The sequence below is a fragment of the Haliotis rufescens genome, unplaced genomic scaffold (assembly GCF_023055435.1).
Source record: "Haliotis rufescens isolate VD_foot unplaced genomic scaffold, xgHalRufe1.0.p SCAF_18, whole genome shotgun sequence".
NCBI lineage: Eukaryota > Metazoa > Mollusca > Gastropoda > Lepetellida > Haliotidae > Haliotis > Haliotis rufescens.
This window is the reverse complement of record NW_025963868.1, coordinates 3602795-3630746: the sequence shown is the minus strand read 5'-3', so window position 1 is coordinate 3630746 and position 27952 is coordinate 3602795. Positions and strand designations below refer to the sequence as shown.

At 39.4% G+C, this 27952-nt stretch overlaps 1 protein-coding gene across 1 annotated transcript in view; it reads right to left on the bottom strand.

Moving 5' to 3' along the window:
- Positions 1-3591: 3591 nt before the first annotated feature.
- LOC124127866 (blastula protease 10-like) overlaps positions 3592-27952 on the bottom strand; it is a 44944-nt gene continuing 20583 nt past the window's right edge. Inside the window, exons 3-5 of the mRNA XM_048398134.1 lie at positions 18958-19290; positions 6921-7090; positions 3592-5506 (exon numbers count right to left, since the gene is read on the bottom strand). Of these exons, the coding sequence (XP_048254091.1) occupies positions 5420-5506; positions 6921-7090; positions 18958-19290 (590 nt within the window). The 3' untranslated portion in view covers positions 3592-5419. The remainder of the gene's footprint in view (positions 5507-6920; positions 7091-18957; positions 19291-27952) is intronic.

Genomic DNA, 27952 nt, shown 5'->3' with positions numbered 1-27952 from the left:
ATTATAACTTTGCAAGGCTTAATAAATGTATAAGCTGATGAACAACCAGGAAACAACATCACATCTTGCCACCGATTTGAGAATCAACCTATCGCCAGAGCGGAGCTAAACACGCCCTTGACAATCAGGGTAGAATTAATCATCGAAATACACTGTATTTTCGTGTGTATAGTGCACACTTGAGTATTATGCACACACCCCAATCTTGGGTACGTTTCGAAAAGCATTGCTATTGGGCAGTCTTCCTGTGAGTCAGTAAAACAATGCCTAATATTATAACTGAAGACAATTTTGTGCATATTTTTTCAAACGAAATTGTGTTTGAAATTAGTATAACACTGGTAATAATATATTCTAATCACTTGTAATTTTGTTTGTTGCCTTTACTATACATATTTAAAATTGAAATAACTATCTATTATATACTTTGGTTTATTGTTGTATATATGTTACGCATGGGGCAGTTTGACGTGTCATTTGAGGCTTCCCGCCGTTTGCTATATCGATCGCGAAAACATTATGTAGACATGTAACAGTGAAACAACAAATATGACTTTTTACTTGTCAATGTATGATGGCATTTATGAAAGATAATATGATCATGGTTGCTGTAAATAGAGGTGAAAACATGGTAAATGTTTTTTTCTAATCTGCATACTTATAATAACCTGCCCATTTCTGGTGTCCCCGCCGTGATATTGCTGGAATATTGCTTAAAGCGGCGTAAAATCAAACTCACTCACTCTAATAACCTAGCATCTCACCAACAAACGTGCCACCAGGATCTTCGTGATTGAAAAGAATATTATTTGTCACATTTGTGTTACGGTTGTTAATTTAGTTTTATCATTGTTTTGTTTGGACACAAAATACACAATACACAACACACACACTATCAACATGATACTCAAATACTGTAATTGAAGATTGATCAATCACACTAGTTTTTATGCATTGATTGATTATTAGTGTTTGTATAATCAATTATGAAATACAAAACTAATTGATATAAACATTTTGCTGAAAATGCTCAACCATTCCAACCATCTGTAAATAATTAAGCATGAACAAATCACCCATATGCAACCAAGGAGGTATTTTCATATATGGAATGCATTTATAAATGATATGTGAATTGTACTTAATTTAAAACCATGCTAAAGATGTAAGCAGCAAATATCGTATTTATTTTTAACAATTTGTTTTAATTTAAGACTAAACGGAAAATATTTTTTAGTGTTTTATTAACATATGCATTAAGTTTTTGTGAATAACATTTTTTATAACACCATTTTCTTGCAGTTCTGGGTCACATGAGGATGTAAGGTTAAACAGACTTAATAAAAGTCAAAGTCACATTGTTATTTCATATTAGTTGTAATTACTGGTATTATGTAGTCTTGTGTTATTCAGGGAGTGACAGAAAAAAACATTTCTAAATTTAAAATTTGACAAGGAAGTAGATTGCTCCTTCTGTGACAATACATCTGGTGACCTTTCCAATTACTGAAAGATTGCTGTCGAATTGTACGATCTATGTTTTCGTTTCTCTCTTGTCATACTAAAAAAAAAAGGACAAATGAAACACGCCGATTTAGAAGATCCTCAATGTCCGCAAAGATGTATATCAGAAAGCAATGTGAACTTTGTTAATATTAAAATCGCAATATCTTTTAAGGTCGGACAAAAGGTGCCATGTCTACAAGCATTACAACATCGGATTTGTCTGTTAGAATATCTGCCATCATTACATTAAACCATGACTATCTTGTGTATCAGAACTGTTCATAATGCTGTTCAACAGTAGAGATGTACAATGTAAAACGCAACGATTGTCCTCTTGTCTGTTTTCCAATATGACACTATCGGTGTTAAACATATCTCACTTCAAGGTTTCTTTGAATGAAACAGAAAGGCACATTAAGTTGTAATCGGAGAAAGGTTAAGTCCGTCGAAGTAACGTTTTGCAGTTGCAAGATACTACAGAATGGCTGTGCTTAGATGAGCTTTGAAAGTTATATATCTGTTTACTTATGTTTTTGTAAACTATCATATCGGCATGCACTTTGAGTGGAAGCATCCTGATGGACACATGCTTGCAAATGGCTAAAGTAATGTGGTTGAGTGGAATGACTGGTCTTTCACAGACGACATCTCAGAGTCGACCGGAAACAATTCCAAATGCAGGTTCTAGTTACTGCAGCGGGAGATGACCCTCATCCAACGGGCTGTCCACCTATACATTGTAGGTTGCTTGACCATCCACCCAGTTTATGTTGGCCACTGAGCCTGTGTAAGGCCAGTGTCGCTTGATTGTCACTGGACAAAAGTTTGATAAAAGTGATAAGTATTGCGAATACCCTACCTCTATTGCATATGTGCCAGATGCTTGTTAAGTTCAGGTTCAATCACATCAATTTCCCACGAAAATTTTGAAATTGACTGGATCCTTTAATCACACATGACAGAATATATATAGAAGAGGAAGGGAAACACTAAAGAATAACTATAGACGAATTTCGGTCGTTTTAGTTACCCACTCTAATACGAGTGTGTCCTGTCCTGCCCAAGTAGTTGTGTATTCTGAGATGGACTGAAGCTGAGTATAATTTATGCTCAGGAAACTGATGTAGGGTCCCTTGGCACCCCAAAACACAGTTTCAACATGGGACATATTATACAACTATTGTCCTGACAGCGGGATATTGGCAATTAGCTCTGAATGAACAAAGTAAGCCCACAAGTGCATTTGTGACAGCTTGTGGTCCTTATCACTTTAGTTGTATGACCTTTGGTCTGGCCTCTGCCCAAGCAACATTTCAAAGATTGTTTTACGCCAAATGAAATTGATCAATGTGCTATTTGGACTCTCGTTGGCAGTCTTAGAAGAAGTATTTTGTGCTTAGGAAGTGTAAATTAAAAAGCAAAACCCTCCAAATGTCAATTTGCTAAACTGTCGGTAGCTCAGTTGGGCCATATTTTTGTTTTAAAAAGTGATGTTTAGTAAGGCCCTAAAAAAAAACAAGCGTGATAGCATCCTTTAAAACCACAATTTTAGTGGTAGTTTGTAGTCCTCGGAATTTAAGGGGCGGTGGGGTAGCCTAGTGGTTAAGGCATTCGCTCGTCACGCCAAAGGTATGGGTTTGATTTCCCTAAATGGGTAAAACCTGTGAAGTCAATTTCTGGTGTCCCCCGGTGTGATATTGCTGGAATATTGCTAAAAGCGGCGTAAAACCATACTCACTCACTCACTTAACATTTATGCAGAACATTTTGAATATCAATTCTGAGAGCAACCTGTCAAGTGTCCGTCTTTGCTGGCATATTAAACTGTTCAGTAGGTATCCAGATGAGCTGAACTATTTCTCCAAATATTAGTTTAGTAGGGAATTAGTTTTGAAATGAATTATGTAAGAAAAAATATTGTTCACTGAACAACATTGCAAGACAATGACTTATTTAAAACTACCACATTTGGAGTATTAGAAGAGATTGAAAATCAATATTTAATGTCGTGTGGTATGGAGAAATAGGACAGTGTGACAGTTGAAAACGTAAAACAAGCGTACTCCACATCACGTTTGGTATACTGTTTCATGTCATTTCTATTGACTTTGAACCTCCCATAAACTGACTTGCACAATCGGCCTCATAGTAACTTTTGATGCTGTTTATTCAAACTATTCATAGCTTAATCAGTGTCTAGAAGCTGACCTGACTGAAAGTAAAAGGAGCTTTTTACTGTGGTCTTTTGGTCCGGTGTCCATCTTGCATCTTGCATATTCTCATAAAACCACTGGTCCAATGATGACGAAACTTCACATGTATGTTCCCAGCACTGATGAAACCTGAATTTGTCCCAGAGGTTTGATTCCGATTTTCTAAATGGCCACCTTGGTGATTTTTTTTGGTCTTGTTTAGGTTAAATTCAAAGATTTTTTGGTTGAGCACTTGCGGCTGAATGTTGGCCCCTAGGTCCCAAGGACACGTAGATTAAGCCTCGACAGTACAAAAAATTAAACTAAATCGTATTATCAATAAATAAGTTGCAAGTGATTCCATGGAATTTTATTGGCTAACCAATCAATTTTTTGTTTCCATAAATTTAACATGAACTAGAACATGCCCACTAGCGGACTTCTGTTTCCTGACCGATGTCACTGATTTCGTATCGTTGTCTATAGTGTTTATGAAAATAAAAATAAAAGCAGTCTCTGAAATAATTATTGTTGACTTATTTATTTAAAAGAATTGACTTCAATAGTATTTTCGTTTATAGAGGTATAAACTTAAATAGCGGTGTGTAAATCTTACCTTTATCACTTTGACTAATCAGATGTAAAATAAACACTGTGCTTATGTAGGGGCACTATAAAATGTTTTTTAATGACTGTGTTACTTAGCCTGGACTGTGTATTTGTGTATTGAATATTGTACTTCTGTCATACAAAAACTTGGTTTGATATTGTTTACCGCTATTGGACAGAAACCACCATATGCATTTATGTTTGTACTGTAGTGTATAACCAGGACCTTGCAACTCTCACAGTGACCATTAGTGTTTAGTAGTTTAAAATACAAATGTATCATATTCGTTTCAGTCTCTATCAGTATATTAATAATGCGACAATAACATATCCTTATCTTCTTTAACATGTGGACTGGACCGGTAAACATTATGCACATGTGAGACAGTTTTAAAATTGTGCTAAAAATAATATATTATACATTTCACTTTCATACAAACTCTTCCTTAAGCGATTTTGTCATCCCGCCTGTTCTTTTTCTCTCTAAAGAAACACTTACATGAAGAATTATTGCACTTAAATTGACTCATTATAATGTGAGAAAACAATAGCTTTTGACTGACTGATGATTCACTTGATGCAAATAAAATATATTGCTGATAAAAGAACAGAAGACGGCGGAAGATTTCAGTTAATTCTGATGAGTTGTCATTGATCCATTAATTAGTTAAGCATGCTAAAGGCATATTTGTATCTGGTCGCTTTTATGTTTACAATACAGTCAGCAGTACCTTGCTATTCCATTAATCTGTATGTGATTGAAAGTCTGGACCAGACAAAACTATTTGATATCATGAGCAACGCCAGTTTATGATGACATGCATCCAAAAAGGTCACTGCGTCAGACCAACCGATCCAGTTTAGTCGCCATGTATGACGAACAAGGGTCCTATTATTATATTGGATCAGCAGTTTATTGTCTTCAAATGACTGTATAAGACAAGTGGGCGTTGCCACTGTAGCTTAGATTCAAGGCCATGACAGCAAGTATGATGTTAAGATATCATTTGTACCCGGTAAGTGTGCGTTGTTTTGATTTGTGGTGTCAGTCTTTCTCCAAGGAAAAGCATTTAGGTATTATTGTTCATGTACAAATGTCTTCAAATTGCATTTCAAGCAAGGTACCAAGGAACATAACTCTTTGCTGGAATGAACTTCTGTCTAAACTTTCTGACTTTCATCCAGGTCCCCTGCAAGTCCTGTTTAAACAGATTTCAGTGTGTCTCAACTTTGATAATAAATGTTGCATTGGACAAAGGTTGTCTTGATTTGAATACCATGATGAAAGCGTCAAATTCTGTTTCCTCTGTTGTTGTTGTTGTTTTTGACTATGAACACAATTTTATTGAGATATATACTAATCAATACAGACATTTTGTCTTTGTCTTACATCGTTAAAGACATAAAACACACCATGAAGTCAAACAAAAAGCTATTATTACATTTCATGATAAAACTCGTACTCAATTAGTATTTGGGCAACATGAGTGAAACTCTCGGGTGAATTCGGAAATCAATCGGAGAATTTTAGATGATACCAATCTTTTCACTTTTCCTTTATATATTGTACAATATCACTGTTTCTTATGATTTGTGATGATAGCTGCAGGTACCTGATATCAATATCGATATTTCCCTTGAAGGATGAAACAATGGATATAGATTTTCTGTTCTCCATTGTCTCATGGTTATTATTGCTTCATTTAATAAACCGTAAATTCTTAGTATACATCGTTGGCGACTATGCTTGTTGTAAAAGGTGACTAACGGGATCGGGTGGTCAGGCTTGCTGACTTTTTTTATGCATGTCATCGATGCTCATGATGTCAGTCACTGGATTGTCTGGTCCAGACTCGATTATTTACAGACTGCCGTTATATAGCTGGAATATTGCTGAGTGCGGCGTTAAACCAAAAAAAAGCAAAAAAAGTAGACATAGTAGCAAAACGGCATATGTATATACCTTGACAACATCGTGCAATGACACCGTAAAGAAATCTTCCAGCACAAGCGTCATCAATGTCTCTCCTGCATCAATGATGTAGACACAGTACAGGTTGTTGAGATAATTGAGAGGGTAGTTAGGTGAGGAGATAGAGCAAATTGGGGTGTTTGCAATGGACAAACAAACCATGACATAAGCTCACTTGACTTTCAGTCAGTTGAGCTAAATATTAGCTGAAGAATACTTGGACAAAGAAATAAATCCCCCATTCAGTGTTTCTTTTATACTGAAACATTCATATTTCACTGTCGGTGGCATTCAGTGTGAGTGCTATGGAATCAAACCTGTTTCTATGTAGCCCATGTTTGACAGAATGGTACAATGTCTGAAGCCCTTTTCGGGTGTTCCCTGCCGTGATATTGCTTGAATATTGCTAAAAAAGTGGCATAAAACCTTACTCACTCACTCACTCACTCGACAGAATGGGCTCATTCATATCAGAATTACTTCCTATTTACTGTTTGTAAAAGTAATTTCTAAAAGATCATTAATCTGGTACATGTACATTCACTCTTCATTCCATATATTGGTTCTAATTACTTTATAAATAAAGCACACACTACCTTGTATTCATCTTGATATATCTTAATAAAAAAAACTGTACATACCTTGACGACATCGTTCCAATACAACGACACATAGAAATCTTCAAATACGAGAGTGATCAATGTCTCCCCTGCATCAATGATATAGACACAGTTCAGGTAGTTGTCATAATTGCCAGGGTAGTTAGGTGAGGAGATGGAGCCAGAGGAGCCTGTGTAACGCCCACCGCATCCTGAAGTAGATACAATAAGGTGTGTGTGCATAGCTTGATTATAATGTATCTTCTTGAAATTAGAGAAATCTAAGGAATCAAAAACAAATGGATGAAATGTGTGAATGAATGAAAGGTTAGAAGATTGGTGCAAAACATACATTGTAACATAATCACTTGTATATGCACTCTGCAATATGGCCGCTATATGACCGTGGTCTGTAAATAATCGAGTCTGGACCAGACAATCCAATAATTGTAGATCTAGAGCATCGATCTACACAATTAGGATACGATGATACGCATCAACCAAGTCAGCGAGCCTGACCACCCGATCCTGTTAGTCGCCTCTTATGACAAGCATAGTCGTCTTTTACAGCAATGATAGGTTGCTGAAGACCCATTCTACCCCTGGTCTTCACGGATCATTTTTAAATGTGGAAAGACATTTCTCTGCCAATTCCATCACAATTAAGAGTTAATTATACAAGGTTTAGATGCAGTTAATTTAGAATTTAGGCGAAATGTTGATGCTGAAACAAATAAAACTGTAACCTTTGCTGAAAGTATTTGTCATTTTATCACCAAATAACAAAGTTTACTGACGACAAATTACATGTCCTTCTCATGTGTGGCAATTAAAACTGCTCTCAGAAAGTCCTTACCGCACAGATATGTTAAATCACATTCTTTGAAACGCTTCAATGATATTAATTTAACACCTCTCAAAACAATGATATATCACACTAACTTTCTCCACATTTCTCTAAAATGTTCTAAAACTGCGCAACTGAAGTATATGTGATCTCTATAATGAATAACATGTGTTACAATGTGATTCCTAAGTAAATTCCCAACAAAATTGTGAAATCAGTAAATGTCCACACAAGATCAATGACTAATTAACAAATCATATTGAAACACACATATTGTGTGTTGTTTAATGACACACTGCAAAATTTCCGCAAAATGAATGTTATGAATATTGTAAATAATCTAGACCAGATAATCCAGTTATCGATTTTGTGTGGAGGTATCGATATTGTGTGGAGGTACAAATACAAGCAATCAACCGAGCTGAGTTACAGAGTTTGACCATCCAAAGCATTTTGTCGTCTCATATAGCCAGCGGAGGTTGCTGGGGATCATTTCATCCCCAAATCCCACTAAGGCATAAAATAAATCGGAATGCTAAAATCACATAATTTGAAGCAACCTCTTGCCGTTATAGAGTCTCACTATGAACAGCTGCAAATATTTATCTATTTATTTGTTTGATTGTTTGTACCTACAAATGTTAAAACTAGTAGGTAATTTGACAAATTGAATATCGATATTTATTTAGGTCAGCCGATTGAAACAGAGTTCTATAAAAAAAACTTTTGGACAACCACATATTTCATGGCCACTTTATGACAAACCTTTACATTGTTTTGTTGTGTCACTCAACATATAAAGCAAAATACACTAGACAGTCAGGTTACAATTTCATTTGCTTTTACTCATCCTTACAAAGATCTATTAAGGGACAGCGTAGCTGTCTGACCCTGGAGAGTTCTGCAGACACACCAAAATGACCTGCCCACCTTATATGAATGTAATCTATAAAGGAAATCTTGAGATGTGTCACTAACAAATACCTTAAAAAGAAAAAGGTTTCAGTGAATGAGTGGTTTCACTTTGTACATATGTCTTTAAGCTCCTCACAGTACTAGCTTTGTCGAGGAGCTCTCTACTACCAGTGACAGCTCCCCACTGTGCTTGGCACATGAACTATACATGGAGCTGAACTCACAACTGATTGAATGTAATGTTTGCGAACAAGAGAAGATTGGTACACTTTCCCAAGCTAAATCCGTTTTTTTTGCAGATGTCATTTTCCATTCAAGTTCTATTTCATTTCAACTATCCTTTAATTAGTACAATGAGAATGTAAGGGGAAAGTTGGATGTTTTTCCGTTAGTCTGCAATCTTAAACTAATCTGATAATACACATTTATTTAAATTCATCTGGGAAATAGTAAGTTAGTCGAAACCTTTCCCAGTTCACTGTAATGTCATTCACAAGACATGCAGACAAACATAAATGTCACTACATTTGGGGTTAGAGGGAAAACTTTTCGGAATTTCTCTTATGACCGCTTGCACACTGATGGCAGCTATAATAGCGGGAGGGTGATATGCCGTCACCTGCAGAGTATCTTACCCAATGTATTATTGTTGTAAAAGCACTTATCTCCGCATATGTTTATTTTTGGACGCATTCGCATCAATGATTTTGTCTTTATTTTATCATTTAAATAATCTTGATTTTAGTCGAAGTCAAAGTTGTTGTAGTCAGTGTAAATCACAACTATGGTGAACCACACTACCCAAGGTCAAATGGTCTTGCAGAAAGGACAGTCGTAACCATGAAACCACTCATCTGAAAGTGTAAAGAGGAAAACCAGGATATAGACAAAGCTCTACTTCTCCTGACAGCAACCCGTCTCACATCAAATTCCATCCCCAGGAGAGATTCTATTCAAACTACCACTCTCCACAACATTGCCGTCCAGACAAGCACCGCACATCACCACCCAGGCACAAAGAAACAGTCTAACACCCAGTCAGGACACAATGAAGAGGTACCATGTTAACCATGCACTACTGACACATCTACAGCATTGGTACGTGGTCAACCAGTCTGAACATACAACCACAAGACCAGAAATTGGACACCAGGCAGAATACGAGGAAAGACGAGAACAAGCCACATTCATACTACGTCAGTCCTGCCGGCAGCAACACACTCCGAAGAAATCGCTCTGATGTGAGCGAGATGTCGCCAAGGTTCACAGACATGTCTGGACAGTCACCTAACAATTAGCCACAGTCAGCAGCAAGGAAACCACCAATTACTACACCCACAACTACTGAGGTGATGAAAACTCTTTGTCCAGTCACCAAGACAACGGAATCCACAAAGCTATAACAATGCGTGTCGGTCTGACGTTGATTAATGAACAATTTGCATACTCATATATGCAAGGGGCCGACATATGGTTCTCAGTAGGAAGTGACAACTTGGAGACGATGGCGTGCGGTATATACAGTTTTACTTTATACATGTAGATATATACATACAAAAGACACTTTGTGCCAGGTCAGCACATGGTGGTAGTGGTTGGTGTCTAGGTGCCCCGGAGCACCCAGCCTAACCCTAGCTAGGCTAAGGGTAAGACCTTTCTTTTCTCCTCTGGACCAAGGCTAATATAGCCAAGGTCACCTGACATTCAGTAAGTAATAAATATAAATGTAAACAGTAAATCATCAGTGACATACTTGCACATCCTGTTCAGGATGGCAGACGGTCGATGTACACAAAAATTGGGATTAATAATTAGGATTAGCATCTTATAAATAACAGCAATTAAATGTTTCAAGGCATATAGATGTCATGGCTCCAGGGTAATGAGCCTTTGCAATTAAATGTTCTTCAGACAATGGGTGTCGTAAATAAGTCGCCATGACAACTTCCCTCCGTTACATGAAGCTTGGACCCCAAGCTTACATGAGTCCAAATTGATATATGTGTTAACATTTTCACCACAAAAACAACCATGCAAATGTGAACAAAATCAGTTACATGAAATCCTTATGCAACAAATATATCTATGCAATGATATGAAAGTGATCATCTAGCCAATCTGATTTAGTGCCAGTTCGAAAACTAACCAAGTGATCTTTGTAATGTGCAATTTCGCTACAAGGTAATTACCACTTTGCACAGATTCAATAAATATATCATTGAAGGTTCTTTGAATTCAGGAGTCTGGCTTGGCGGTGCGACTCAGTACCGAATAATGATAATGAGTAATGTCATAAAAAGTACAAATTAAACATCTCAGCAAATACTTCGCATAAAGAAATTTGAAACCAGGAGTCTAGCTTTACCGCGTGACTCAAACGGTACTTGTGGGTACTATTGCCCTTTTAAGTACAATGGGTGCTCTTCCCGTGTCTTTGCGGAGCTTGCCCAGATATTGTGGGTGCGATGCCCAAGAAAAAAAATATCCTTAATTCCGACATCAAAATTCTGAAATGCTGAATACTGCTGTGCTGTTAATTACTTAACACTGACATACAATATACATATGTGTGGGGGTGGCTCACCCAAGAATATCCCTAATCTGAATTCAAAGTCCTAGACAATACATTCAATTTTGTACCAAACTGTGCACATTAATTACTTGTAACAAATGACAAATTTTGTCATTTAGATTTTTGAAATTACGAGTCGAGCTTAGAGGTGTGACTCGATAACCCTACAGCTTAGGTTTGTCTGGGCCCTAGCTGCAACTATATGTCTGGCGTGGCCTGGAGACATTTCAAAGATTCCCTACACAATAACTTCAAAGATCTAACTTGACTAAAGATGTAATTTGGAGTATATTGCACACATACAAAACTGAATTTTAGAAAGACACATTTTTGCATTAATATACTGGCTTTGATTAAACATACCTGGTTGCACTATTCAACAGTCACACAATATATATCCTTGATTGAGTCCATGTAAGTAAACACAAATTAGTAAGTCCCAATGAGATATCTTGTACACAGTGTCCATCTTGTAGGTGCCCGTGAGGCGGTTTCTCTATTGTGCAGGGTCTGCATGAAGATGGCTGTGGACGGGTCTCTGTGGGATAGGCGTGTATACTTCTTTTCTTAGGTCATGTGCAGGAACGACATCTTGAAGGGGAAGTCTTAGCAGTGTTGCTAAGATATTCGAGCAGGGAAGGTTTGGGATCGGAGAACTTGTTCTTGATCAGAGAGGTTCTTGTTCTTTCTTCAATCTTGTTAAAGGCCTTTTCTTTGTTCTTGGTGATTGGCCTTCAGGAAGGTAGTATATCCTTTCAATAAGAGACTGTCACTTCCTACAGTATTGTGAACCATATGCCATGCTGCAAAGAGGTACAGGAAAGGACAGACTAAGAAGTCTGTCATACCCGATAGCTCCACCAAATTAACAACGCGTCGGTCTGACGTTGATTAATGAACAATTTGTGTACTCGTATATATGCAAGGGGCCGACATATGGTTCTCAGTAGGAAGTGACAACTTGGAGACGATGGCGTGCGGTATATACAGTTTTACTTTATACATGTAGATATATACATACAAAAGACACTTTGTGCCAGGTCAGCACATGGTGGTAGTGGTTGGTGTCTAGGTGCCCCGGAGCACCCAGCCTAACCCTAGCTAGGCTAAGGGTAAGACCTTTCTTTTCTCCTCTGGACCAAGGCTAATATAGCCAAGGTCACCTGACATTCAGTAAGTAATAAATATAAATGTAAACAGTAAATCATCAGTGACATACTTGCACATCCTGTTCAGGATGGCAGACGGTCGATGTACACAAAAATGGTGATTAACAATTAGGATTAGCATCTTATAAATAACAGCAATAAAATGTTTCAAGGCATATAGATGTCATGGCTCCAGGGTAATGAGCCTTTGCAATTAAATGTTCTTCAGACAATGGGTGTCGTAAATCAGTCGCCATGACAGCTAACTCAGACTACCAGAACATCGCACTCAGACAGACCCATCAAGGTGACCACAAGATTTCAGGACTTAAGACAAGAACAATTTAAAAATTCTTGACTCAAAATGCGTAAAAGTGCTTGAAAATTCTCATCACTAAATATCACATTATATGTGTATGTTAAGAGTCAGTGTAAATATGCTCAAGACAGTGACCCTCACCTCAACAACCATGGATCAAAAGACTTTAATTACTTTCTTGTGCTGCTAATTATGCCATTACAAATTATCTGCAGATCATTGTGTATCTCTTAAAGGAAAGGGATGTTGTAATAGTAATCACCAATGTTTTTAATTGTTAACCATTCTGGATTTTGTATTCACCCACAACATGGCTACAGTAAACGAGGTCACTCATGACATGCCTTGTCATCCTTTATGATGTAGCTGACATTATAACAGACATTTAATCGTTAACAGTTACATGATAGTTTGTTACTTCTCTCTACCCCTCATGACTGTCTGAAATTATGGTGACGAGTTTGTATGGACAAATAAATAACTAACAAGCCACTGAAGACGAGTTATTGCTTTCGGATATATATTTATTTTGCATTTCATCGGTACGATTTTGAGACAAAGGGACTATATGCCAAGATTACTTTTAAATATTCATGTAATGTAAAACTGGGTTGTTTATTAAAATGTTGAAAGTACAGTAAATAATTGTTGAATCTATAGTAAACAATTGAAACATGTTGTTTAGCATAAGGTGTCTTATAAAAGTAAATATTGAGTAAAATGATAACAAAGCGTTTCTGTATTTTTCAGCTGTTACTATTACTATTATACACATATGTTGGTTTTCGTGAAGAATTTGAGAAAACGACCAAAGAGACATCCAAGTTGAAAGCTGATAAGGAATTTGTGTGGAAACGAGAAGGTTGTAGAATACAACACTCATTCAATACTGAAACTTTGGACAATTTAGATAAGTTAAAGTTTGCCTTAGAATTTAAGAAATATGACTACGCGTCGGAGCTTGCTGAGACGGAAAAAACACGGATCGAGCAGAGAAACAAGCTTATTAAGATTGCCGATACATCGGAGGGTAGATGGGAGACTATAAAAAATTATGTTGCACGAGATGTGGCGATGACTCCAAAGACGACAAGAAAATTACAAGAGCAGAAAATAAAGCTGTCAAGAAAATCAAGTCTAAGATGGGGCGTTCTACACGCAGTCCGTACTATAGACCACGTGGTGGTCGTGCTCCTAGTGCTACTGTCTCTTCTGCAGAGCCAGCGGCAGTCAACAGCTTCTCCATGTTCAATCAGCCCTTTTGGAGGAACTCAACAAGTGGAGCGACCTTCTCATGTGGGGGATTTGGCCATTTCAGACGTCAATTTCTGATGTCCGGAGAACAACAACCCGCTCAGACTACAGGACGAGGAGGAGGATCTGCCCATTTTACTAATAAAGAAACTGACTCACAAGTTAAGTATGACGTAGGTAATAGTGATAATCATGTGTTACTGACTGATGATTATTTTGAATATGAACAGGGCCATGCAGAAATCATTGTGAAGGATAGGCTTAAACAAAACATTGCTTTTTGGCGTCAAATCGGAAGTTCAGACTACGTCAATGATATCAAAGAAAATGGATACAATATTCTGTTTTATTCAACACCACCCAATACGGTTTTAGGCAACAACAAGTCTGCGAGATTGCACAAAGAGTTTGTATCAGAGGCTGTCTAAAAATTACTCAAAAAAGGTTTAGTGGTGCAGTGTGATATAAAGCCTACATTTGTTAATCCTTTGTCAGTGTCAATCCAATCTTCAGGTAAGAAGAGACTGATCTTAGACTTGTCATGGGTCAACAAGCATGTATGGAAACAATCGGTGAAATATAAAGATTGGAGGACAGCCATGATGTACATAAACAAAAATGACTCGCTTGTAAAGTTTGATATTCACTCGGCTTATCACCATATTGACATATATCCTCTTCATACCCAGTACTAATGTTTCTCATGGGGGACTGGTAAAAAAAAGACATATTACAAGTTTTTTGTTTTGCCATTCGGGCTTACATTGGCGCCTTATGATTTCACCAAGGTGACCCGTCAGTTGGTAAAGTATTGGCGTTACAAAGGCTATAGAATTCTTACTTTTCTTGATGATGGTATTTTGTCCAGTGATTCTATGGCTAATACTACAATTATTGGAAATGCTGTCAAGCAAGATCTCATGAAGTCCGGTTTTGTACCAAAAAGTGAAAAATCTTTGTGGGCTCCATGTCAGGTTATGGAATGGCTAGGCTTATTAATTGACACGAAGTGTATGAAATTATCAATCCCTCATCGGAAGGTTGATAAGCTACATCAGAGTATCATCCCGTTATTGAAAGGTAGCGGGTTTGTCCCAGTTAGAAAAGTGGGGCAGGTGATAAGCATGAAATTGGTTGTAGAATTTGTCACTCAGCTCATGACTAGGGCTTTGTCTATGTAGACGGTGAGTATAACATCATGGAATGAGTTTGTTGTTTTGACACAGTACAGCAAACATCAACTTGAGTTCTGGTTACATGAGATAAATAAATATACAGAGAGAACATGGTGTGATCAGTCTATAGTACAGGAGTGGTATACAGTGACGCCAGTAGTGTCGGCTACAGAGGGTATTGCGTGCAGTTTGGTGAGGAGCAGTCTCATGAGCAGTCTCATGGGCAGTGGTCGGTGGAAGAAGCTGTGTTGAGTTCTACACACAGGGAATTAAAGGCAGTGTATTTGGTTCTGCAGAGTTTTCTCCCTTTGCTGAAGTCACACAGAATCAAATGGTTTTCTGATAATAAAAATGTTGAATCGATTGTAGCTAAATGATCTATGAAATCTGGGCTTCAAAGCATTGCAATGGAAATTTATAATCTTTGTCTCCAAGGTCAGATTCAGTTGGAAATGCAGTGGATACCCCGGTCAGAAAATGAGAGATCAGATTACCTTAGCAAGCTTGTGGACACGGACGATTGGGGAATCACTGATTTTGTATATCAGCACATACAGAGTATATGGGGTCCATATGATAAAGATGTATTTGCCTCGTATTATAACAAAAAGGTTGCTAGGTTTTATCCAGATATTGGAATCCTGGATCATGTGGTGTGGATGCATTTACCATGAGTAGACTTTCCGACATCTGGTCTACTACCTTGCCTGCATAACTCGGCCAAGGCAATGTCTGGTGGATGTGTTGAGATGATATAGGAGCATGACATCCCCCATAGCATCTTAGGTGGCAAATCTTCTGTCATAGGAGGTTGGAGTGCAGTCATGAGGTGATGTAACTCCTCCATGAGCACAAAATATATCCCTCCATATAATCCCACTGGGGTGAGTCGTCAGCATGATTAATCTCTTCATAAAACTCTGCTTCCGCTTTCGCCTCCGACCGTCCGTAGATAGCTCCAGGACGGTGGATATTTGTAATATTTTGTACACTCCACGTGTTCACCGTGCGTTTCTTCATCCGCTGGTGTCCAGAATTCCAGTATGATTTTGGCCCGTAAGGCTTGTGATGGCTGCCTGTGTACGATAATCTTCATGTCGGTCGGTTAGACTGTCCCATGTAGTCCATGCGGTTGGCTTGGGTACCCTCGGTTGATGGTGATCATTAGTAGGACGGTCAGCAGGTTTACCAAGTCCGTGTGGTAACCTTACAGTGTCTTAGCTGGGTGGTATGGCCTTGCGGTACCCTTAGTTACAGCCTCAACTTTTTAGAAGGCTTTCGTAGCTGTTGGCACACTGCTTGCATCTAGCCTCCTCTGTACATATGACCCCTCTGCACTTCCAGCAGGTGCAATGAGGATCTGCCATGATGCATGAAAGACCACACTTCTTACAACCAGGTTTGGTGTGGGTTTTTTGTTTAATGCTGCACTCAGCAATATTCCAGCTGTATGACGGTGGTCTGTAAATAATCAAGTCTGGACCAGACAATCCAGTGATTGATATCATGAGCATTGCAACCAGGAGTAAAGGAAGACTCCATTACAAGCTTCAACGCACATCACACCAGCTTATACTCACTGTGTGTGCGATCGTCACTCCAATTAGCAACTATTAATATTGACATACTGTGTCTGTTCTATTGAAAACTATTAGAATAATCTTAGACTAATATGACTACTACCAAGTGCTAGATCTTTGCAACTACAAAAATAGGTGTTGACTCCAGCACTCACAGAAAAGAAGAGAAATTCCCGTCATTACGCACATCATAGCTTGGGTTGCTATTGTGCTATATGGGGAACAACTAAAAGTGTGATTGTCAGTGAAGAGGACTTCTGTTGACAATCTGAAAATTTAGTTAGTGTGACTGAAGCCAAAATACAGGATTAATTCCTATTTCATAATACAGTATGAGTCATAATTATTGAGAATTGAAAAATCTTTAAAATTGTAAATATGAAAATTTCCCCTACAAAAAATAAAACATATTTTAAGTGAGCACAAACCTTCTTTAATCACATCATAGTAACATCAATATTTTTTCAGACCACCATTTGCTCCCAGACAGTTTTATACGATTGGGCATACTTCCTATGAGAGAGGTTAGAGTCTTGTGGGTGAGAGAGTCCCAATATCGCACCACCTCGCGCTTCATGTCATCAACTTTTGTCAATCCCTTTTGGTTCATCGACTCCTTCATGAGTCCCCACACATTTTCTATAGGATTTAAGTCCAGGCTGTAGCTAGGCCAGTCCAAAACGGTCACATTGTTGTCCACAAACCACTGCCGTGCATGTCTTGCGGCGTGTTTGGGGTCATTATCCTGTTGCAAAATTTAAGTATTTCCATAAAAAACATCTGCATTTGGGATCAGGTGAGCTTCCAAAATGTCTGTATACCTTTCACTGGTTAAATTACCCTCAAAGACACACATGGGCATTGTTCCAAGTGAAGATATCCCTCCCCAAACATGAAACTTCGGACTGTACTTTGGTCTCTGGTACAATTGAACGGAATGACATTTTGTCCACATTTTAACATTGTTAGGATACACCCATACAGAGCTCTGATCTGTGAAAATAACACTGTTCCAGTCAAAGTTTTCATGCGCCAAACACCACTCTACACGTCTATCCTTGCGGAGAGGCAATTCCTTTCTTTTTTTCCCATCCAAATTCAATCAAATTTCTTCTTACTGTAGATTTGGATACATTTACTGTCCCTCTATTTACCATATCATGTTTGGTATTTGAGATATTCGCCCTTCTGTTTTTAGAACACAAAATACCTAGTCTCACACGATCACCAAACACCAGTTTTCGAGGTCTCCCCGCTCCCTTTCTGTGCTCAATTCCTGAACCGTTTCCAATATTCTTCTTAACTCCATGCACTGTAGAATGAGGAGTATCTGTGCTCTTTGCTAATGTAGCAGCATCAGTGATGCCTACATCATGGAGCTGTAGAATCAACCTTCTTTTCTCCTCTGCACTCATTTCTGACATATATCAGGAAAAGTCGTCTGCTCCATAATCAAGGGAGATAACTCTAATTTGCAACTTCTAAAATTGAAGAAGAGTTGCTTCCCTTTGACCATACCACATGTTTAAACACGTGTCAATATTGATATTTTATGTATGCTTCTTTGAATATGACATTAAATTCTCAATAATTTTGAACCAGACTGTAAGTGTAACCCTGGAGTGGAATCATTTTAATCCGAGTTTCAGCAAGAAGAATATTCCCAACGGATTTACTACTTGATAAAAAATGGTATTGACTTTTGTATCCTATTTACTGCAAAAATGATCTTTTCATGAATTATCTGCAACATGTCTGTGTCCTTATAATGAATGCAAAATATATACATACAGCCGCAAAACATCCCAGCAAACTAAATAATGTCAGGATTGTTTTTTTCATTGAGCTGCTAGTTTGAAATATTGAAATAAGGAGCTAACAGATATGTCAGTAAAACAAGCAAATTAAAGAAATGGATGATTATAGCTTTCTAAATCCTCATAATATGATGGATTTCATTGTTTTAGAGCAGCAAACAGTGACACTAACAAGCACACATATTGAGCGTGTAATAATTGTATTTGCATTGATATTTGCTTGAACAACAAAAAGTAAACATATACAGTTACAGTGTCAAACTGGAGCTGTGACAAGGTATGATGACTATATATTTGTTCACCTATAGCGGCAAAACCAGATATTTTATCTATTAACTATCCAGCATAAATTTTGTTTGGGAAAAGCATCTAGAAAAGAAAAAAGCAAGATTTCATTTTTGTGAACGGACTTGTATCAGTTCGTAGACAGGAATTTCTTAAATACTACGTACCCAGCACTTCCAACTTTTGTCCACAGTCAGGGATGATTTGTCCTCCTGAGTCTGGTGAGCCTCTGTAGCACCTGTACTGACCTTCGTCTTCCCAGGTTACATCAGAGAGCATGAATCTGAACAAACCAGTTCCCGATGATGACACGTTTCCAATGAATCTCACTCTAGATGTGAACTTGTCACTGGCAGCTCTGACATCATTATATCCTGTGATGTGAAGAAGACATTTCATTGTCTCACTCTTGCACACACTGAACTTCCTGATCCCACGCTCCGGGAGAGTCCATGACAACGTGGCATAGCCGCCAAACCTGGCATGTTCATTTGTAGTCACTGGAAAACAGAAGATTTTGAAAGTATGACCAAGGTAGACACTTGCAAACATCTATCACCTTTGAAACGCAGTGTGAACAAGAAAGAAGTGAGCAAAGCTCACATACCCCCATTATCCCCGCTGGTCAACAACAAATAGTAAATAGTTTGTTAATTAATGAAATATACCTGTTGCTTTAAGTCAGAGGAACTCCCCTTTCCTTTGTAACCCCATGAGGATGCACTAGTGTGGGATAATCAATGCTTAGCACAACATACATTCTTGATGTTTCTTAATGTGTCCATGGAAACGGCAAAAAATTAAAAATTCAGAATCTTCAAACTAGCAAAAGGCACAAGTACTCATTGTGGTTAATGTGTGTAGCACGTTTGGTGAAGCTAGGGTGCATGGTTAAAAAGTTATGGGCCGTACAAAACACCTACCCTAAAAGTTTAAGTTTCTTAATGTTTCCATGGAAAGGGCAAAAATTAAAAAGTTCAGAATCTACAAACTAGCAAAAGGCACAAGTACTCATTGTGGTAAATGTGAGGCTAGGGTGCATGGTTAAAAAGTTATGGGCCGTACAAAAGCTCGGACGGACGGACGGAACGCTATATACCCCCGATTTACTTCGTAAACGGGGGTATAATTATTTATAAAACTTTGTTTGCAACAACGGCAAAAAAAAACAACACATTAAGTTAGCAGTGTACCTCATGTACATTTAAAACACAGATTACTGTATATATACTGTATCTATACTGTATAACATATATATATATATACTGAGTTTAGACAAAAGACATTTTTCTCCATCAGCCTGATTATGGTCATACATGGGGAAATAAGAGTGTATATGTGGCAGTGTTTATATACCTGTACTCTGCCTTTCTTTTAGCATTACAATATTATATACAACTCAAAGTTTGCTAAGGATCACATCTTTTATGCAACATGAAATTATGATATGAAGTGATATTGGAAGAACACCAGGTACACAATGATTGGGTGACCCCTCTGGAGCCACACTACCACACTAACAAGGTAATGGCATGCTGTGATGGACACCATATGCACGTGATGGATGATAACCACAGCTGCCACCGTTGTGACTGTTTGTCATTGGAACCTTGCATTCCGTTGTTTGAAAGCCTGACAAGCGTTGATAGCAATTACTGAAAACAGAAATGCCCCTTCAACATCAACGACATCGTTTGACAGTCGAGGAGTTAGCAATACAACGCCACATTGTCAACGTCCTTGGTGTGAGTCAAAGGATGGAATCCGTAGCAGATTCATGGTTGAGCAGCCCAGCGACATGGAGATGGTTGTGAACGTTCCAGCACACAGCAACATGACCGGTTTCTCTTGCTCTCAGCAAAACATCATCACTTTGTGACGGCAACCACGCTCAGAAATGAACTGCAGAATGCCAATGGAGTAAACATTTCAACTAAGGCAGTCCAGGAGGCTGGCCGTCAGTCAAGAAGACCATGCATTCGCATCCCTCTTACCCAGCGTCACAGGCAAGCATGTTTAGATTCGGTGAGAGATCATGCCAATTGGACAATCAATGATTGGACATCCGCACTCTTCACAGACGAGTCACGGTACTGTTTAGACTTCACTGATTGACGTGCTCGGGGGTGGCATAGAGCAGGAGAGCTATTTCAGAACGCTAACATAGCCGAACATGACAGATGGGGAGGTGGCTCAAAAATGGAATGGGATGGAATCAGCTGGGCTGGGAGAACTATCTCCATGTGTAAGTGATGGACACAATGACAGATGAGTGTTACAGGGATGAGATCTTGGATGTGTGAGTGAGACTGTATGCTGGTGCAGTTGGTCCGGACTTCATCCTCATGGACCATAAAGCACGTCCCCATCATGCCAGAGTGGTTGATGCTTACCTTGAGCAAGAGACAATTGTCCATATGGTGTGTCCAGCTCGGTCACTGGAACTCAACTTGATCGAACACCTTTGGAACATGCTTCAGGTGTCCCATCACGTTGTCCTGTGTTTCGGGTTTTCTACAAGAACTCGGAATTGCTCTCACACAAGAGGGGAACAATCTTACCTTGGCATCCATCCAGACGCTTTTTGGAAGCATGAGATGACGGTGCAAGGCTGTCATCGCATCTTGTGGATCACATACACGCTATTGACAGTTGATCTGCACGATTTTGTCAATGGTTATTTGTATTTGTCATTGGGATTTTTTTTTCAAATTTGGAAAATGTGATCCTCAGCCAACTTAGTAATACTTTGAGTGAGTGATCTTCTGTATTTCAGCTATATTGTGACTAGAGCAATTTATACATTAATAATACACCAATTTAGACGACAGTAAAAAAAACTAAACTTATCACAGAAATATATTTAAAACTAGTATGTTACCATGAAAAGATATTACTATTCATGACAATTCACTTTAAAAGCAGGCTTTAGATCACCAGCAACTGGAGGTAGATCACCAACAAACATGTGTTTGTTATTTAAAGCCACACTCATTAAAATTCCAGATGAAGGTTGTTTGTAAATGATCTGGTCCTGACATATCATTAACATCCTTGCCATTGGCACACGATGACATGCAATCAACCACGGCACAGAGCCTGACCACGTGATCCAGTACGTCATCTCTTGCGACAAGCATAGGTTGTTGGGAACCCCATATTCCTACCTTGAATCTCCAAGGGTCAAAGAGACATACTGGTAGGAGTAATTTTACCATATTTGCTGTTGCTGTTTCAGTAATTTTTCCCTGCACATGTTCTTTGCATGATGCATGAAAGATATACAGTATTTCTGAGCAGGAAACATAAACATGTAAAAGTATAGCATTTCTATTAGTGTATGACATTTTCTAGAATGCGCATGGCAGACACTCTGACAATGACGGGTCAGATACAGAGTAAAGAGAGCATCCAGGAATAACAGACGATCAGTCCTGAGTGAAATGCTTTATTAAGTCCCAAGCCATGGCAAGTAGCTTTGGACATTATTTCATGAGGGACAAATAATCTGTAATTCCGAGTTGGAAGAAGGTTATTCTATATATTATTCTATCAGTTGCAATGTGTTTGATATAACGTCACACGGCTTGGTTGGGTTGGTTTGTTGTTTAACGCCGCACTCAGCAATATTCCAGCTATATGATGGCAGTCTGTAAATAATCGAGTCTGGACCAGACAATCCAGTGATTAATATCATGAGCATCGATCCACACAATTGGGAGCGATGACATGCATCACCCAAGTCAGCGAGCCTAACCACCCGATCCTGTTAGTCGCCTTTTACGACAAGCATAGTCGCCTTTTTCGGCAAGCATGGGTTGCAGAAGACCTATTCAACCCAGGAAGCTTCACAGGGTCGATATTCTTGTCCTCAGGGATATTACTGAAAATGTATCAACAACAAAACAACCACAAACCACATTAATTTTGTTGGTTTTCTCATACTGGTTAAGTGTGGGATATTTGGAGTTGTAAGTTTCCGATAATCTAATGCTCTGACATCTCAAACCAATTTACATAGCTCTTTATTTCTTGGTGTTGGATTACAGTAACCAGTCTATAGTGACTCTCGGTGACAAGAATACATGAGGCACCTCTTTTCATGCACCCTTACTTCAGATAACATTTAAACACTATTTTGTAGACCTAGCAGAGGCTTTTTCAGAAAAATTTAAGGTCAGCTTTTCAACAATAATAGTCTACCAAAATTAAAATATCGAACATTCTTAGAACTATTAACAATGATAACTATTGTTCGATAATTCTTACGAACTTCTACCTCTATACCAGAGAGACCCGGTGAGATCTGCCTCTAGTAACTCCCAGTGTAATTGACAGCAATCCTCTTCTGGAAACCATTATTTACTGATTCTAATCCTACTTGAGATAATTTCCTCTGAAATTCCCCTTGAGGACTTGAAAATAAGAAATGTGTCAAGAATCAGTCAAATATGTGATATTTTTACCAGATTTACAGTTATATTTGCTGATCTTGATTGTAATAAACTTTGATTTGTGACTTTAATACGGGCGATTACGTCACTTCCTGTTATGACGTCACTTCCGGTATGTCACTTCCCCTTTTTATGGTAATGACATCTCTCTAGGTCTATTTCTACCCAAAGACGTCATTGCCAAGTTAGAAGAACCCTGTTCTGCGATTTTTGGTGCTGACGTCACTTCCAGTAATGACATCACTTCTGGTCAAATGGTGATAGTGGATATTAAAGGTGCTTCTAATCCATCCTACACCCAATAGAAAGAATAATCAGGGTGTACTCACCTCTGATGCTGCTTGTGTCAGATCCTTTTTTTCGATAGAAGGGGTAAAACTATTGGTGGACGATAGTTTGTGCCGCGACAAAATGACCAAGGGAATATATGCCCTTAAAGTCCGGCTGTACGGCATGCAAGTAAAAGCTGGTGAAGGTGTTCTGTGAGGCCCACTGACAGCTGGAAACTACTTATTCTACTGAGACTGATGTCCATAAAGCGAGGCTCGTGGTTAGGGCTCTGATCTCATGAGCTGAGCAGGATCCAAGACGTGGTGTGGAATACTGTGCCTGTGTATAACTCGCTGCAACGGTAGTTTTAAGCCAGCCGTTATTGTAGCCTTGTTGATGTCTCTGTTGGACTGATAAAGAGTCTCCTTCAATGGCGTCTATGTGGGTCTGTAGCCGAGAGAGCTCTGATGGGACATAAAAGTCTGTCTGGGTGATCCACTGTTGGTCCTTATGCAGGAATGGTATAGTGTCTATGGCCCAACAGCCCCATTGTGGTTGATTGATTCTTGGCTTCCAAATCCGATTCTTGGCTACAAAATCTGGTAGCGATCTTAGAGTGATTAAGGTCCAATGTTGATCATGAGTGAGACTAGAATAGTCCAAGGCATGGAGTTCTGAAACTCTTGCTGCTGTCACCATGGCTAGGAGGAAGGATGCTTTCCTGGATTTTTGGAGTAAGGTAGCCTCAGCCATGGGCTCGTAAGGTTCCGTTAAAAGTGCTGATAGTACAACAGATAGATTTCACTTTGGGAAGACACGGGGTGTGCGAACATCTAGTAGAAAGGATCTCAGTCGTCTGTTTAGAATGGGATGGTTTCCGATTAAGAGTCCGTCATGTTGAATTTACAGAGTGAAGAGCCGATCTGTAATCTTCTATTGTCCAATGACGGAACTTATTTTCCTGATGTAGATGTAGTAGAACAAACATTTGCTATCATAGGGATGGATATTGTATTACCGCATTCGACGTAATAAGCAGCCCACTCTAATAAGCGCCCACTGCGATATTTGCTAATATATTGGCAAGTGAACAATCCCAAATAGCATATTGATCAATGAACAGAAGACTTATTTATTCATGTATAATACACACTCGTGTGTTATATATATATATACCCTTAATCATGGGCAATTAAATTCTGGAAAAATATATCTGTCGTATATGAACATTTCAGGCTGTCAGCATAAACCACTTAATTTACGATCATTCAACTCTCTTTTTTATTTCACCAAAATAATATTCTAATAAGAGCCCTCTATTTCTAATTTTGAGAGCGCCCAGGGTGCTTATTACGTCAAATACGGTAGTGATAATCCCTTCTTTCGTCGTCTTCTTTACTGGATGAAGTAATCCCATCTGTTGTCATATATAAGAGAGGATGAAGGTCTTCATGATCTTGATCACAGCTTCCGAGGCAAGCTCAGAGTATCCAGATATCTGAATTTTGCGTGATAACTTCCAGGGGTTTAGATGTAGCCTGGACAGAATGTCGTAGAAAAGGTTGGACTTGAGCTGTCGTAACAGATCCTGACGGAAGGGTAACTGGAGAGGTTCTTCCATCAGTAGACATAATAATCTGGGGAACCCTGTTCTGCTTGTCTAGATTGGTGGTATCAGGATTATCAGTGAGTGGGTGAGTAAGTGCAATGGGTTTAAGGCCACTTTTAACAGTATTACAGTTATACCGCGGCGTGTCAGCTTGATGTGGGAGGAAAGCCCAAAGTAATGCAGGTCTCAGATGTTTACCACTTCGGTGAACCCACGAGCACGGGTATGGTTCTGACAACCTAGAAACATAATTTGGGCGAACCGGGATTTGAACCCACAATCATAGATTTCTGGCTTGCCCAATGGCGCAACTCTGCAAAGCAAATCGCGGCACTTAGGAAGTTTGGGCCGCCCATGCCCTGTCAGGATTATGTTGGAATCCATCTCCTCCACCTTGTGGATGACTTTGTCCAGGAGAGACCATGGTGTGAATGTGTATGCAAATAGATCTGTCCAATCCATAGATAGTGCATCAATCTGGTGAGCCCTTGGGATGGGAACTGGGCTGACATAGACCCGAGTTGATGGTTCTTGCAGGTGGCAAATAGATCAAGGTGTGTCCCATAATGTGGTTATCCAAGCAAAGAGGAGGTAAGAGAAAAGCTGTTCAGTTTCCCAGGAATATGTCTCGCTTCCATCCGACAACTGATGGCAGTCCGCTCTTCCACTTAAGTCAATTCTCCGCCCGTGTCTGGACATGACAAAACGTGAAAAAACTGTGTTGTCAGCGAACCAATGCCAAATCCCTGGTAGACGTATTGACGCACCCGTTCACAGAGTTCTTTTTAGGAGGCTTTTTCCTGGTATCTTGTCTAACTTCATCTATGATATGTCCCAATTTGCCGTTGAATGTCTTTGGAGCAGAAATTGGTTGTGACATTATCAATCTCTTGCTTTGGCTGGAAACAACTCTTGAACGAATCTGTGCTATTATTTGTTGACGCTGACGCTGTGAAGACATCCAGACTTGGGAATAATCAAGTCTGGACCAGACAATCCAGTGATTGATATCACTAGCATCGGACATGGGTGGGGAGTAAGTCTTCCTGCATTCTGACTATGGTGTCTAGCAGGCTGTGGATGAGTCCAACTTGATTTGTCCTAATAGTCTCTCCGGGTATGCCTTCATATGATGTCTGTAATGGTGGAATGATGTGTCTGATTCCGGCAACAAACCAGTTGATATAAGCGCAAATGTCCATTGAGTATCTGGATATCCAGGAAAGATCCTTAATCCATGAAGCAGGTAACGGGACATTAGTATTAGGGTTGCGTACTAGCTTCATAAAGTCTTCGTCTAAACTTTGATAATCCGGAAGTGGAGCATCATGTGTTCTGTGTTTTCAGTGCAGTTCAATTATACTTATAACATGTTTTAGTACTTTTAGATGGCAATTTTGATCTAATGAACCAATATTCTTAAAGGACGTCCTATTTTCTGGTACTCGAGCACGAGTCGAGTTTCACCCCTCGGGTACTCGAGTCCAAAAAATTTGACTCATGGAAGCCCTAGTGTTGAGATGATGTAGGAGCATGACATCACCCATATTCCGGCATTTTAGGTGGCAAATATATATGTCATAGGAGGTTGGAGTATTCATGAGGTGACATAACTCCTCGATTAGTTCCACAAATGTATATCCCTCCGAATAATCCCGCTGGGGTGAGTCGTCAACCTGATTTATGTCTTCATAATACTCCGCTTCCACCTCCGAGTGACTGTGGGGGTAGGGTAGTCATGATAGTCCGCCACATATTTCCCATGCAGTTCGTCATCTGCCGGTGTCCAGGATTCCGGTATGATTAAAGACTGTGCGGCTTGTGATGGCTGCCTGTGTGTAAAGGGTCCCGTACGGTAATCCTCATCTCGGTTGGTTGGTCCTGTGTGGTCCGTGCGGCTGGCTTGGGTACCGTCTGTTGATAGAGATCATATGGTAGGCCGATCGACAGTCGGCGAGTTTGCAGTGGAGTCTGTGCTGTAAGCGTAGGGTGTCCTAACAGTCGGCCTGGTGGACGGCTGGTCGGTCAGCTGGGTTGTCCTGGAGTACGTGTGGTGACCGTACAGTGTCTCAGCTGGGGAGTATGGCCTTGCGGTACACAGCTAGCTGCTGGGACCCAAGCGACGATATAGCTGCCCGTGTATCAAGGTAGGGAAAAGCCTGCAAGCTTACACCCGGCTGGTCGGCCGGCTGATCTGTTGGCTGGGGTAGGCTTTATGGCCGTGTGTGTTGCAAAGACAGATGGATGGCTGTCCCCCATGTGATCTCTTGACCTGGGAACTCTTCTTAGCCAGAGCTGTCCATCTATTCTTCAATAATTGTAGTATCAGGCTCATGGAGATTGCGGGAGATGATTTCTTGCTGAGTAGTTGTAGGAGGCACTGGGGTAGATTCAGAGATCTGATCATTGTCGACAGCTGTAATGGCTTTAACTTCTTCTTGGCCCCTTCACGCCTTTTAGCCTTAGTTACACCCTCAGCTCACTTTTAGAAGGCTTTCTTAGAAGTTGGCGCACTGCTCGCATCTAGGCTCCTCTGTACATGACCTCTCTGCACTTCCAGCACATACGATGAGGGTCTGCTGTGATCATGAAGGACCACACTTCTTGCAACCAGGAGTAAAGGGAGACTCCATTACGGCCTACAACGCACCTCACGCCAGGTTATACTCACGTGCGTATGATCGTCAATCCAATTAGCAACTATTAATATTGACTTACTGTTTCTGTTTTATTGAAAACTATTTGAGTAATCTTAGACTAATGTGACTACTACCAAGTGCTAGATGTTACAACACACAGAAAAGAAATGAGATTCCTGCCATTACTCAT